The 15929-nt window shown below is 35.7% G+C and overlaps 1 protein-coding gene across 9 annotated transcripts in view; it reads right to left on the bottom strand.

Annotated features, from left to right (window-relative positions):
* Nucleotides 1–780: 780 nt before the first annotated feature.
* The window catches only part of cac (calcium voltage-gated channel subunit cacophony), a 122142-nt gene continuing 106993 nt past the window's right edge, over nucleotides 781–15929 (bottom strand). For 4 of the 9 annotated variants that reach the window (XM_069134523.1, XM_046616873.2, XM_069134524.1 and 1 more), the window contains 10 exons: nucleotides 15050–15534; nucleotides 14738–14842; nucleotides 14473–14579; nucleotides 12534–12593; nucleotides 8372–8592; nucleotides 8005–8254; nucleotides 6464–6597; nucleotides 6174–6352; nucleotides 5402–5434; nucleotides 781–4323 (listed from right to left, as the gene is read on the bottom strand). In XM_069134523.1, coding sequence (XP_068990624.1) covers nucleotides 3812–4323; nucleotides 5402–5434; nucleotides 6174–6352; nucleotides 6464–6597; nucleotides 8005–8254; nucleotides 8372–8592; nucleotides 12534–12593; nucleotides 14473–14579; nucleotides 14738–14842; nucleotides 15050–15534 — 2086 coding nt within the window. In that variant the 3' untranslated portion in view covers nucleotides 781–3811. The remainder of the gene's footprint in view (nucleotides 4324–5401; nucleotides 5435–6173; nucleotides 6353–6463; nucleotides 6598–8004; nucleotides 8255–8371; nucleotides 8593–12533; nucleotides 12594–14472; nucleotides 14580–14737; nucleotides 14843–15049; nucleotides 15535–15929) is intronic. The other 5 variants (XM_069134525.1, XM_046616878.2, XM_046616876.2 and 2 more) reach the window with 3 other exon arrangements.

The raw sequence follows: 15929 nt of genomic DNA, 5'->3' as shown, positions 1-15929 counted from the left end.
ATAAAATGACGATTATCATTATCACAAAAGCTCTATTTACAAGATTAAATGGGACGCGCGTGTCATGTCGGTGTGTTTCAGAACAAAAAGGTATATCGATAGTACATTCTACACATTTCTGGACCTGCATGTGTAGCATGTTACTCGGATGAAAGTAATCAAGAAATTAGATAAATTATATTCGATCGGTTACTGACAAGTCCGTATGCGAAAATTAAATAGTGCAAATATTTGGGAAAAATGGACTTGTCAATCTATAACTTTCAGGCACAGCGTTTTCATATATTTATAATATGTATACTTTGCGAGTATGAATTTTCATATAAGAAAATGGCGACATGCTATGTATCAATAGTATCGTATAGAAACAGCTACTTTTTACCTCATTAATTATTCATTTATGTGCTAAAAGTTTTCACTTTAGATACCTCTTACATACGCACAGTCCTGACTACAGCATTTTATTACACTCTTAATCACCTACAAGAGTCTTTTCTTTTTTTTTCCCCGTTTTTTTTTTCTTTTTTTTTTTTTTTTTCTCTGTTTGTTATTATTTAATTTATTATTTTTAACGTTAGTTCATCGTTAAGGTCTTGGTCATCTGCTTGCATAAGACTAGGTAAAGATTAAATTATTTATTTTAATTTTAATATTGTTACAAACACTTCGAGATTAATCGTCCAGCTGCGATTCAAGAGGTGTGACCCCTTGTACTAAGATTTGGATTTATCACAGAAAAACATTGTAATAATATTTAATCTTATACTTTTTTTTTCGAAGTTTTTGGATGAATTCCTGTTAAGTACATCCATGATTTTTTTTCAATGAGGAATGAACGAGATTTTCAATATTTGTTTTTTTTTTTCTTTCTTTTTTCTTTATACTCATAGCAACATTATGGGACATACGAAGTACGATTGAGTTGGTAAAAGCACTTAAGGGAAGGAATCACGCGGTTCTGATTCAAAATCAGCGTGACTAAATTAAGAGGCTTGTAAAGTGCTTGCTTCCTAAGTACAGTCTTTAGATAAAATGCATACATGCATTTGGATAGTGCCGACAACGTGCTAATATTTGAAATTGTTTCGCGCCAAATCCACGGAGACTGAATCGAGATATTATGGACCATGAACCAATATATAATCAAATGCAATGTATGCATGATTCCCAAGACTCGATGTATATGGAATTCAATATGCTTTAATGATATCTTGATCCATGGAGTTTGCATTCTTTCTTTTTTTTTTCAATGTGCCCCTCATTCAAGAAACAAACTGATTCCCAATTTTGAAATACTGTGTTAGCAAAAATCTACCAATCATACGCAGAAACAATGATATCACGTTAATAAGCATTTTCACTGTAACGATACAAGGTTCGCAGTTTATAAGGTTTATTTTGTTGAATCTCTGAACAATAAAAGTACGTATTTTAATTCAGAAATATCTGCAAATATTGCTTGATCCGTTCGGAATACAAATTCAAATTATATGTGGTAGCTCTGCTGCCACGTTTTGAATGTTTCAAATTCGGAACATTTGAATCAGTGATCGATCCTTTCGCTCTTGTCGGTAGATAAAAAAAGGATGCAAAATCCACGTATCGAGTATCCAATAATCATATTGCAAACGATATATAAATATGCGACTGCAGTCTTTAAAAGTCTCTTAACACAACGCAATGGTTGCGTCAGCCTGACTATATCAATATACTACATATATACGCGTTTCACACAGATTTGCCCCACGCAAGCATGAAATACTGAAAACTAACTTTTTTATGGAGACAATTCTACTCATTTCGTACCAAACTTCTTTCTTAAACACCTCGTACGATTGGCAGTATATAACGTGTTAATATCCCGAAAGGACAAGTTTAATTATTTTATAAATAAATGTATTATTATTTATTATTATGTTTAGTAATACGTAGCACGTGTTATAGTAATTTATATGCAATATTTTACAAGTGCAGAGATTCATAAGAATGTTTGTTTTTTTTTTTTACGTTGATAATGATTTAGTTCGTTGACTAGGATTTTATGTATTTAAACTGGAATAAAACTTGTACATTTTTGTGTCTGTGTGTGTGTGTTCGTTTTTTTTTTTATCAGCATAACTCGTGCGTCATGTCTGAACTTTACACGTTAAAATGGTTAGAAATAAACAACAAATTGTAACTGCAAATACACATATATGTAGACGCGTACAGGATTTTGCCGAATAACGTAACAACACAATTTGAAAATTAAACTAGTGAATTGTACTGATTGTGAAATCCGTATGCTTTTGAAAGTATTTTTCCGTTACACCTAATCTCGAATTTTGAAAAATCGTACTAGAAAAAAAGGCTAAGAAAAAACTTGAATAAATCTATGTACGGTTTATAGTCACACCTTGATCGGTATTCACAACTGTTGTTATTTTTCATTGATGATGATCACTCTGCAGGCATATGCTTAATTTCATATATCTCACAGCGTATTTTGACTTATTTAATGAAATGGCGCTGACTGATGAAGTCTAACTATTAGTGAATAAACACATTAAGAATTGGGTTACGAATGTCGCTAATTGCAGCGTAGAGTAAACCAATTTGGCTATACACTTTTCAATCACCATTGTTGATTTTTCTTATTTTTTTAGCTAATATTTCTCCATCGTATCAATGACAATAAATCTAAACGAAAACTGTACTTAGATTTGCAGCTCATGCATTGATGATAAATACACATTGTCCGTGCCGAGAACGAACGTAACAATGATTCAAGCATTCAGTTTTGATAAATGGCCAGTAAGAAACTGAAGTAACAATTGTTTGTAAACTTTCCGATTCTAGATAATGAGAGATGTGTTTTAGAGAAACTAACGAAGTAATTAAAATTTGCCATTCTATGATTAAAATATATTCACGTTCATTAAGAGCACGACTCTCATCGTGATTATACCCTGATAAATGAGTTGTCATATCAATTCTAGACATACTTTGTGTTTAAAGAATGAAAGGGTTTGATTGTAATATAACCGGTATTGCATATGAAGATTCAGTTAGCGATTCCGTACAAATTCGAATGATCTATTCTGGCAGGTTTGTTTTGAACGTTTGCGATTTTTTTTTTCTTTTTTAAATTTTTTTAACTCTCTTTACTGATCACCGGCGCACGATGTATCTTCATACGGAAAATTTACATAACGTATTTTCCAAAGTCTTCTGTCTTATTATCAGTTCGTTCTTTTATAAAACAAGCCTTTGGTAAATTTTTATACTAGAGAATTTTTTAAAGAGTTCTTAGCACTTTGTTTTTTCTTTCCTCACACAAGTCTGCTTCCTGGAAGTTTGAAGATGAAAAATTTTGCAGTCACAACGAAGTTCGTTCACCGGACTTTTAAGGTGACAAATCGATCGAAGAAAATAACGATAATCATAACGAGGATAAAACAGCTGATTAATACAACAATTTGATTTTTCACCTCTTACTATACATTATACGTCGAAACTTTTCCCGGAGCTCTCGGCAGTTCGTTATTATTATTATTATTGTTGTTGTTGTTGTTGTTGTTGTTGTTGTTGTTGTTGTTGTTGTTGTTATTGTTATTATTATTATTATTATTATTATTATTATTATTATTATTATTATTGTTGTTGTTGTTGTTGTCGTTATTTATATTTATACTTATTTAGCGTCCTCCGCGTCACGAGCGACCGCATTTGAAATACCGAGACACGAAAATTCATATTCTCACTACGCGCATACCGACAAATCCCTAGGTAAGTCCAGTTCTTCACTCGACAATCCAGGGTCCCATATTGGCTAGCACCAATCGTCTTCGTCGCTATCCGAGTGCCTTGATCTCGGCGCTCTCTGCTTCGGCTGCGAGGGTGGCGGCTTGTAGCCGTTCGGCACCGGACTCGGTAGCAGCCTTCCACCTCTGCCCATTGCCACAGCTTGTTCGAAGCTCAACGGGCAATGGCTCAAGGGTATCGTGGGAGGAGGTACGTGCGAGTTTTGCGGTGCATGCGTCACGTGTGGTCCGTGAGTCGGCGATGCGTTCAACTTTGGAAAGTTTATGTTCGCAGGCTGCAGCTGGAGGGTCGACGGCTTGTTAGGGGTTGGCGGCAACCTTCTACCTTGACCTCTTCTGGTAACGAGGACCGGATAGCTGTGCTGGTGAGGGTGATGCGTGTGCGCCGGTTGTCGCCCACCGACGGGACTCGGTGACCGGGACCGCTGCTCGAGGCTCGTAGTTCCGTAATGTTGACTGTGACCCATCCTGTGAACCGGGCTGGGTGATCTGGCTGGACTCGTCGAGGCGCTCCACGAACCTGTCCAAGTGTTTCGGTTAGCGCACTTCAATCATACCGTATACATGTGTGTTCGACGTATGACGGAGGATCGAAACAGGTACCGACATACTACCGAAAATAACATCCAAGTCGGGGATCAGTGTCAGGGTTTCATTTTACACGACAACGAACTGTAAGGGCTTTGAGTCTTTTCGCATCACACTCCGTTTCTCACTATATTTACAAGATTATTGTTAAAGTGCAACTCTACGTGGGATTTATGGCCAAGTCGGTGTAAACTATGAAGCTGCTTGATGTTAGTATGTTATGAGAAGGCTGACAGGTTCGTAAGATGGATTGAAATTTTTATCAAACAAATTGTATAAGCTGACAATGTACGGATAACAAGCTGCACCTGACGTGGTAAATATGACAGTGAAAGTCCAAGAGATAAATAATATTTAGCGGTAAACATATTTCTAATCCTAGATCATTGCCCGCGTCATTTTTCATGCAAAATTATGAATTTTCGAAGTGAATGTAGATCTGCATCCATCGCAAACCCTCGTTAGTCGTTTACTGCTTACAGATTTCGAATTTCAAAATCAGAATTTACTGTTTTGTGTTCAAGATTACGAATCCTATCAACGTTTTCTATTTAACGAGTTACAGAAATATACTAACGATGGCTGCGATAGGTCAAATATACAAAGGCAATATTGTAAAGATGAATAATAATACTATGTTGACTACGAAAAAAGTAATCAGCATTTCTTCGGTGTTAGTACATTAACGAATTCTGCATGCAATTCGTTTGTGCATATATGTGTATACAGTGTGTACATTATTTTTCACATTAAAGGAATTTGGATAATGTTACTGAGGATTGTGAAGTCTCTTCGTAAGCATAAGTAACTGAATAAAAGGATTCTTGAATAAGTAATTTCACCGTTTTTTTTCATATTGTATGCTTGGGACTGTAATATTTTTACGTGACATGTTAAACTAAGTGGTATGTACAATGTTTGTAACTTTACAGATGAGCGACTATTGATTGGAAATAGAAAACATAGCAGATGATAAAAGGTGTAATGCCAAGGTTAAACAGTAAAATTACCATCGTCGTAATAGTTGCAGAAGTCGTAATAGTCTATGTAGCGCAAAACAGAACAAAATAAAACAATATATTACATCAAGGAACGTTGAGCAACTTTGCAAATATCAGTTTTAATTTGAGACCAAATTTAGCTAACCGATTGTTAACTAAACAATTCATTTGTACGAATTAAATGCAAGACGTTAATTTAAAAAACATGTTTGTAATTGTGGGTAGTTTCCAACGTATGCTCAAGAGAATGATGCAAGTTGTTTCAAGTTACTTCAGGAAACCTTGTTAAGTAGCAGCACCGTGATACAAAAATTATATTTGCGGTGCTAATGTATGTATGGCAAATTACATGATTTATTTGTGGATGGTGACGTGACCCGCTTCATAGACAAAATCAAACAATGAATCTACAATTAAAGCTTCCCCGCTGCTTCAATGAAACATGTGCAATTCTCACGTAACGAAAAAAGAAACAACTTCGACGTGAAATGTCTCGATACTTTTATTCGAATCGTAACGACTGAGCCAGGTGAAGATATACGTGTCACCATGCATCATTAGTATTTTCGACTATGTCATGAAGTACCCACTATTCGGTAGATCTTGATTTGGTATTTATCAAGTCAAACAGACCAGTTTACGATCAATTCTTACGATAATGCGCGAATAATTGAAAGTCTCGCATCCGTTTGAAATGGAAAAACAAAAGAATACAATTTGTAGCACAAAATAAAAGACAAAACCATGTGAGAGAGCAGTGCAATGAAAATAACGCACTCACCTCGTACTCTATGCCGATGATTATACTGGGAGCCATGTGGATGCTGTGAGTGCCTTTGAATGTCAACGACGTTACTAACTGTGTCGCTGAATCCGGGACCCTCGTGATAATGATGAACACGATGATCGTATCTATGCCGTCTGGGCGATGGCGATCTATGCAAGATCGGAGAGTGTTTTCTATAAATTGATGACAACATTTAGCCCCAAAACTAATTTGAGATCGAACACTGTTCCTCCAAGTCAAAGAAAGCGTAATCTTGGGTGTAACTGAGGGATGAAGAGGGATACCTTAAGCTGGGTGACCTAGAATGATGTCTCTGTTGAGATATTGGATGATGAGGGTGCAGCCTTTCGCCAGGATGCGTTAAACTTTCAAGGCTCCCAGCTCGAGATTCGCTAACTACCACGTCCTGTAGCTCCATCTAAAGAAATCATATCATGAGAATACGTTCCGTCATTTGCTGCATGCTAGGAAAAAGAGGAAGGATCTGTAATTGGCTCGAAATCTTGACTTACAAAATGATGTCTCAACTTTTTTTTCAGAACAGCTTTTAAGCCATAAACTTTAGTATCACGCCTTTTGCCTCGAGTTTGAAGATGTCATGTCTTTTGAATGGTTTTGAAACGTCTAATTTAATTGCCGCTAAGCACGGACGAACGCTTCGTTACATAAATCGCGCGTTCTTTAATCGGATGATTCGACATTTATGGTGTAAAAATGGAGCAAAAACATCCAGCTAACTGTATAACCGCTCTGTCTCGCACAATATCGTTGAATACAGATCGATTAGTCACACTGTATATAAAATGTTCAAAATCTTTTCAAACGACTGACAATATTTCCATGTATACTCTCAGTGTAATGTAGTATAGAACACTAAAATTGGAATGTATAAGAGAAACTCTATGTCATGCGTTCCCATGCTCATGCATCAGGTAATAATTAATGAGTCAAATCACTGAAATCACTAGTGTCGAACGCATAAGTGCCCCATACTTACCACTCGCATATAAAGGGACCTTTTACAAGGTGAAAAGATATATCCAATAATATTCATAATTACACTAACACCATGAAGGTGAAAGCAGCTAGGGAAGGGTGGGACAATTTCTATTCTTCTACACATCTAGTTGGTAGTGTAAGTGGTGGATATGAATACCTGACGAAAAGTACTATAACTTGAGGGTTTATGTCTCGTCTTGTACTATTTGGATCTGAGGAATACACAGCGGTTACTATTACGTTGTTCGATTCCGTTTGTACCGCCATCCTCAACTGTACGTACATCAATAACTCAATTTTTGGAAGTCTCGTCACATGTTACTAACGAAGCCCACGATTAGCTGCATAGAATTGAAATGGCGTCTACATTTGTACTTTCCCTAAAACGATCGGACGTGTTGGTCTAGAATCTACTTGTAGTTATAATATTTTGGGTAAATTTATACGAAACATAAAGGAATTCTATCGACAGAAACTATGTAGTATTTGGTTCTAGAATCTATACCTAACATATAAATTCATGTACGATAAATCTGCTTTGGTATTCAATCGGCATAGCGTATAAAGAATAAGGCTGTACTATTCGGTGTGGTACTACCGATTAAAAGTGAGGCAACTGAATGTTTCGTGGCGTTGATCAGAATACTCTTAACAAAATTATCAATCATCATTGTTAAGTGGTATTCGCGAAAATTTGGAGAGAGAATACACACATGGTACGTATTTAACGAGGGTGTTATCATGAAGAAATAACGGCAATTGATAATTGGAAAATATTGACTCGACAGTACGAAAGAGTGAGTTGAGTTAGGATTGGAACCGAGACCTTGAGGTAACGGATTGAGGAGCGAGGTACGAAAGTGGTGTTCTGGTGGTGTTGGTAGTACGAGGGTCGGTGGTAGCTGTTATCGTAGCGTAGGTAGTCCTGAGAGGGCTCGGCTAACAACGGTTCTAGCTCGGGAGCTCGATCGAGGTTGTTAACTACACCCCCACTCCCACCCCCTCCCTGGCTACTCTCTCCGCTGCTGCCTAGTTTATCGTACGGATGGGACACAATCCAGTTCACCTTTTTGTTCCTGAGGGAGAGAAAAGAACGGATCGATTAATCACCTCGGTCGGTCGATATAAATCGACGCACTAGGCCGATTTTGTTAGGCGACAAACGCACGTACGGCTGTGTAATGTTTGCGAACCTGATGCTACGCTGTCGTCTTTGCTCGGCGGCAGCAAGAGCCCCTAGGGCCCCTTCTTCTTCATCCCTTAGCTCTCTGCGCTCCCCTCTCAAGTCCCCGCTTGGTCCTGGCGGGGGCTCTAAGCTATTAGCTCGGCTATCACCGGGTTGCGTGCCGTGATTATTTCCTCCAGTATGGTTGACGCCGGCCATATCCAGGAGACAGTTGAAGAAGGTTGAACGCTGTTCGAATGTGCGAAACCCGTGTCAAAGTCACAATACTTTACCCGTCACGAGATGGTACCTTCACCCACATACAGGCTTTACCCAATAGCGATATCGATATAATATGTATACCATAAATGTATCATCCCCCAGGCATTAAAAGTGAAAAAGATTAAGTCGAGTTTGAAAGAGATTGTAAAAATGTCTCAAACCATGCCAAAGTGTGACGGTGCTGAGTGTGAATTGAAGGTAATGTTATTTATTTAAATATTTTTTATTACATCGCAAGGGTGTACCGTATAAATGCCGGCAATTACGCAATTTTTCAATCAATTTTGTGATGGTAATTTGAAAACGAATTCATTACTCTCGCATCTATTTTGATTTGTACGTATTGGAGAGATCAGTAACTGCAAAGTGTAAGTACGATTTCTGAACAAGATGTTAAGCTGAACTACTGGTGTTGGTGCTGTATTGTTAATTTGCATCAACAGCCCCGGGCACGATCGTATGTATTTTCATTTTTCTATAATGACAATAATTTCATTGTTATGGAAAATTTACATGAGGCTAGACAGATTTTTTCTCAGCATCAAAAGTTTCTCTTTTTGTCACCGGGTTTCAGAATTACAATCGCGGCACAGATAAATTACATTTATACCGTACAATCCTTTGTGATTGAGATAATTTTATTTTACAAAGCCTGTATATGTTTGTTAAGTTAAATATTATATTGGATTCAATTTATAAGTTGTGTTTGGGTATATGGTCAAGATATTGTAAGATAATACAAGTACATACAAATTAATAAGATATTGCAAATGCAATTAAGAAATAATAATGAAACATGCACAGTTCGATGTTCTACCAATGTCGCGATAGATTCAATTCGGGTATTTGTACCGACCGCGACACAACAATCTGCCTGCAAAAATACTGTCTAAAAATAAATCGAATATTGAAATACAGTTAAATGTTGATTTAAACTTTACGAATCGATGAACATCTGTGATACCTTCTAATTTCACAATTCTCAATGTCGAATAAAGCTAACGCGATGTTGGCAACATTGCAGTTTAGACATATACGTGAATGCTGAAAACGTTGTAAGAAACATGGATAAATGAGTGTACAATACAAGTTCAATGTTAGGTACAAGTAAACGCAAGCTTGTACAAGAAGTAGCCACCAATCACAGAGTAATATATGAACGAACCTACACACAAACACGGGGATGTAATTTGGGGAACATGCCTACAGGTGCTTAGACGTTGTTCTTTACTTTTCACGTTTAAGTTCCGAAAAATGTTAGTAAACCATATCACATGGGAATGCTAGTCCAGATGCTAATTGGATAACCAACATTTTCACAGAATTTCAGTACAAACGAAACTATGGCCACCGGTATATCTATATATTTACGGTAAATTTGAGGTAAGGATTTTCGTAAAGTATAGTAAAAATAATGTAGTTGAAACGTAGTCGAATTTTTGTGTGTCGCTTAATTACGTACGTCAAAAGTTGCGTAGAAAACATGGAGTCAGTTTTACTTTCATTCGCAATGGAAAATGCATAATTTTTAAATATTATAGTTACACGAAAATGCATTCAAAATAATGAATTGAAATTATAAACACGTTCGCGTAATATTCTTACTTTAAAATACAAAAGCAGTCATAATTTCAAGAGTAATGATCAATCATTTTTTAAGTCACTAATTATTTAATTTCTGGATATTCGCATTAGCAGAATAATGGTAATGTATTCTAAGTATCAAGACACGAAAACAAGCAAAAAATTCTATATAGTTCGTTAATGGTCTATTCAAATTTTTTTCTAACTATATATAATACGTATTTTCATATTTTCAGAAGCTGTTAAAAATCTCTAGAATCACACCACCAAATTTTCAAGAATTGCATTCTCTGTGGACTTGCATAATATTGTAACCATCGAAAATCGCACTGTGAATGTGATTTGTGGAATTTCCGTTCGATGATCAACAACAAACCTTTTATTGCTTCGTCGGTACGCCAGTGTTATTGAATTGAATATGTTTCTAGAGGTAACAGCAAAATCTAGGCAAATCGAAAGTGCTGTGAAAATACGGAAAATTCTAAAGTCGATCTAGTATCGCTATCTGTATCTATTTCATGATGTCCAAAGTGTATCTACTTGGGTTGAGGCAAAAGGCAGACTAACTTGAAAGTCCACATCATGTATATGATGGATTACATCTTTGGGTATAGTGGAGGCTATTGTGTTTTTCACACTGCTATTCGAAACCATTTGTGTGTGAACTAAATTCATTGTGTGACAATTATATATATCATTTGCTTGGTCATCACAGTGATAAATGCCAATTCTCAGAAAATCGTTACAGTGTAAACTGAAAATGTAACAGGAAATTATATGTTTGTACTAGCTGTAGCTGTAATAACTGTATATTTTTGAACTTTTAAATTGTATCAGCCGGAGTTAGCTTTCAGCGAAGCAAAACGTAATTAGCCGATTATCAAATTTAACTGAAATATTTTTACATATATACCTCAAAACTTTTATTTTATATAGGTAGACTTCACTCGATCAATAACTGAACATTGTTTTTGCTTTTATCCAGAAATTTACTGGATTTGACGTTATTATATGATATAATGTTTTTCTTATTTTTTACGTATATGATATATAAAATTGGACAACATTTAGAATATACTTCGACTTCTTTTTGTAATGGGATTATCTAGTTACTATTTTATATTGAATTTGATTATTATCTAGTTCTTACTAAGGTGCGCAAAGAGTTTAAAAATTGTAATGAGTAAATCTAGAAATATCACATCCACCATTCCTGCAACTTGTTTGCAATTTTAGGACAATAATATTATACTTTTTCCATTCTGCATTAAAATCAAAACAGCTTTGTTATTGAAATGGTGATTGGGATAATGCTCTCTCAATTGTATTAGTAACATAAAAGTATGATTTAAATTTTAGAAACTAAATAACTGAATGACAAAAAAAAGTCAACTCAATAAGAATGTACAATAAATTGGAAATTTATTTGAGGGTGATAATATGATTGTGTAGTGAAAATACCATTTATCCTCCCGCAACTCGAAGATCAAAGTGACCGAGTCCTTGTGAATTTTACTGTCTGTACAGCATATTGGTGCAGAAAATGGTATCTTCTAACGTGGGTTTAATGGCGAACTGAACAATTAATTGTGAATTATTTCACTGTAGTCAAATGTAAGAAAATTATTCAGCTGAATACATTTCTAGGATAAAATTTTTACGATTACTTGTAAGAAGACTTTGCATAATTTATCTTTTTATTCTTTCGCAAAAATAGGTCACGTCTCATCGTGAGAGAATTCCAAATAAATCACAGTAATTTGGAAAAGATAAATAATTTTTTGATTCGAAATTGAGGCATGTGCAAGTAGAATAATAAAAATTTGAAGATTAGATCTAACATTCTTATTTCGCTATTCACGAACATCAAAGAAATTTCCAAATAAACGAGATTTAATTCATCCGCACGTACAAAGAACCAAAGAAATAAAGACGTATTCAATATTGAAGCACTGTATAATCTGATTAACATTGACCGTAAATCGGTTTCTGCGAACACCAAGCTTGTGTTATTTCCTCAGACGAGTCACCATTAGTTACGTCAAGTCTAGCAACGGTTAGTATCGTTATTACTAATTGTAAGGAGAGGACCTACGAAATTGCTTACAAATAAAGTATAAGAAAATTTCTCTTACTCTAGTTTGTAAATGGAAAATATAATCTTTCGTATAATTGTGTGGTTGGATCTTAAGCTATTAATTTGAGAATTTAAAGTCTGAATAAGATGTTATTTACATTTGGCTACGAAATATTATTAAAAGGAATAGATAAAAATGCATAAAATAGTGTGCGAGGATAAAGAAGTAAGAGAAAAATTAACGTACTACCGCCTGGGCTGCAGGACTTTGCCCGGCATTATCGTTATCGATATGATCGTTATCATTCTGAAAATAAAACAGAAAACACACACAAAGATGATTGAGAGCTTTCACCACCTAAATGTTTTGCGTGACAAATTATACATCAAACCAACACTATCTAAATTCGATCGTTTAATTTAACTTTCCTAGAATAAATGTCAAATTTATTCTTAGTAACTCTATGTATTCATCCAGCTGCTCCTAACTAACAGTGAGATCTTATTCGGATATTGACTATATGAATAAGGCCCCCTAATTATTCTTCGATATCAGAGAAATGAAAGATATTATTCGAAACTGTTCTAAACTTAAAAAACTTAATTCGATGTTCGACATTACGTCTGAATATTTATAGAGATACCAACAACTCGCACAGTCCGAGTTTTCGAAAGTAAAAGTTCAATCAATAACATTTCACTTCTCCGATACCGTCATGTTAAAACGACATTCATGAAAGGAACGACGTTTGGAATCACGTCTGATCAGCCAGTCAAATATTACCAGAAAAAAAGGATTAAAACTCATGGCTATTTCCAAGCATCATTCTTTTTTTCTCTAGTGAATTTTCTATCTAACCTTTTTTTGTAGTTGGTACTTATATACGTCATGGGAAAAGTTGGGGGCACACTCTAATCCGACAAGTGATATATAGTATGAATCAATCGTTCAGGAAGGGGGACAACAATAAGAATCTAAATATCATTTCGAATTTACTAATTCAGTAATTGAACTTGCGACATCTAATACGGTTGTTATATATATATGTATGTATATATTTTTGCCATTCAATAATGAATGGCATTCATTGATTCATTTGTATGAGCTGCACCAAGTAATTTCACGACGAAGACTGACATAAAAGTCTGATTTTCGCGTATATTTATAATCCATACAATTCAACAATAGAGAGCATCGGAAAGCTCGGCCCTGATCGGAATTGACAGAGAATTGACAAGTGTATCAATAATGCAAATTTTCATATCCACCTTCGTTGAGATATTGACTTTCGGAGTTATTTCCTCTCATTTAAATCAATGATCACCATGTATACGATCCTTAATAAATAGGTATTTATACGCTTATTTCCTGAATTTAAGGTGAAAAATTATACGTTGAACCCTGTAGACTCAAAATGGGAGTATGAATCGCATGAAACACGGCCAGTTTTTATACAGGTATATATGTATACATAATGTCAGAAAAAATATCTCAGCACTACTTAGCACATAGGAATGATTACAATTTGAGAAATAGGAATCAAAGATCGATTTGTGTTCAGATATTAATCGTGTTATTTAGTTAACGAGCTGGAAAAATAGTCGACAAGTGCATTCAGCTACGCCATTTTTATTGAATCAAAAAAACGACACGTGTCGGTCGTATCTGTGTCATTTTAATAGGCAATTAGAAATTTTATCACCACATAATTAATAATAAATAATCTGGACAGAAGAGGTGTTGCTTTCTGATGTTTCCTATACGAGTTTAGTTGTTATTGCTAACGTTGCATATGGTGAAGAGAATTTTCCCAAAATACAAAACTGGTTTGTAAGTATTGGCGTTAAATAGTTACACAAACACAAATCGATCTCAAGGTTTGTCTATAATCTACGGGAGCTTGAGGATTGCTAACTTTTGCAAAAATTTTCGCACCGGCTGTCAAATTCTACGACGATGAAGCTAACAAGAAACATTCATTCTTCTTGATTTCAGCTAAATTTCATAGATTACTACCCCCAAATAATCTCTTTAGTTTGCGAAATTCACAATGAAAAATAATCACAGAAAATTGCGATCCATCATTTTTTTCGGCAAAAAGGGGATTTTGATAAAGATGATCAAGTTCATAAGATAAGACGCTGCGTAATGTGATACTGAATGTTTATTCGACTTAAGGGCTCACCTGTGGTCCAGTTGCTTCTATTTGACCAAACCTTGTTGTCCTCCAGCTTTCAAGGATCAGCAGAGCTGCATATATCTTACCCACTGTTAATTTATCCTTGTTCAGTTCTACGGACAAAGTAAATAATTAATCAAATAAACGAGTTTGCTGCGATTGTTAGCGAAATACTAACTATACTTGCGAAAAATATTTGTCGTGATTCCTTAATACACAATTATCTATGCGGTTGAATTTAAATTATAGTTTAAATTACAAAAGCTCGTACCATCTTTCTTTGGTATCAAAAGATCCAGCATTTTCCGTGCTTGCAATGGCCAGATGTTTTGAATAGTAACTCTGAGCTCATCGTCAGCTTGATCCATTTCTTCCGCTGCACGTGTACCAATTCACAATTTAGGGAAAAAAGTGAAAGAATTTCACGTAAGTTTGATAGATTGCTAGATAGCGAACAAATTGCGCAAGTATCTACGCTTAATTCACGTGTGATAAAAGATAATAGAAATTCGATAACACCATGAGAGCTCTACGTGTTTCCGCTTGCGTGAAATAGATATTATCGAAAGAAATGTACACTTGCCTGTTCTCATTTTGATGCTCAAGTTTTCACGAATGAGTGCAAACAGGGTCGTAGTAAAGTTAACTTTTCCATCTACATCTACCGGCATGTTCATTCTAATCAATTTCTTATACGCCAGTCTGTTTGGACATTTGTTGCCAAACCCCAAAGGCGGATCCATGTTTTTCAACATGTCATACATTTCGGTGTAATGTATTTTTCCCGTTGCATTCGGGTCGTATTCGGCCCATATTCTTACAAACTCATCCAAATGATGGGCGCCCAATATGGATGAGTCTCTTGTTAAGTAGTCGAAGTTGTCCATGATGACGGCAACGAACAAATTCAGCATCAGAAACGAGCAAAAGAAGATGAACGAGACGAAGTAACCATACGTGAGGTTTGAGCCGCAGCCTTCCGCAGCATTATCTTCTTTTGGCTGAGCACACGGACGGCCCTTCTTACATGCCAGCATAATGTTCGGCCATGCCTCGCCGGTAGCGCATCTGAAGGTACGACAAGTTATACGATTACAATTTTACTCAATCTGACATTTTCAGAACACCGAGTTAAGAAATGAAACAAACCGACAAAGTAGTAGGGTTATATTGCGACCCAAATTAATGTTTCATGAATCGTTGATCGATTTTCTGTACCGGAAGATTGGAATATAGTTACTCTTTGAGCTTGACACCCTCCTACTGCGTTAGTCGAAAGTATAAGCATCGTAAGCAATCAGCCTAGTAACGAGGTTCGACTACTTGATTAATTGATGATTCGTTCACATTAGCGGAACGTACGCTAATATCCAGAAATATCATACTTATACGATAACTCTTTATGGGTTACTCGTGAGAAATAAAATTGTAAACTTGCCACATAAATTCTACGATCCCATAAT

The sequence above is a fragment of the Neodiprion pinetum genome, chromosome 3 (assembly GCF_021155775.2).
Source record: "Neodiprion pinetum isolate iyNeoPine1 chromosome 3, iyNeoPine1.2, whole genome shotgun sequence".
NCBI classification, from domain to species: domain Eukaryota; kingdom Metazoa; phylum Arthropoda; class Insecta; order Hymenoptera; family Diprionidae; genus Neodiprion; species Neodiprion pinetum.
Note: the sequence above shows the minus strand (reverse complement) of the source record. Positions and strands in the feature narration are given on the sequence as shown.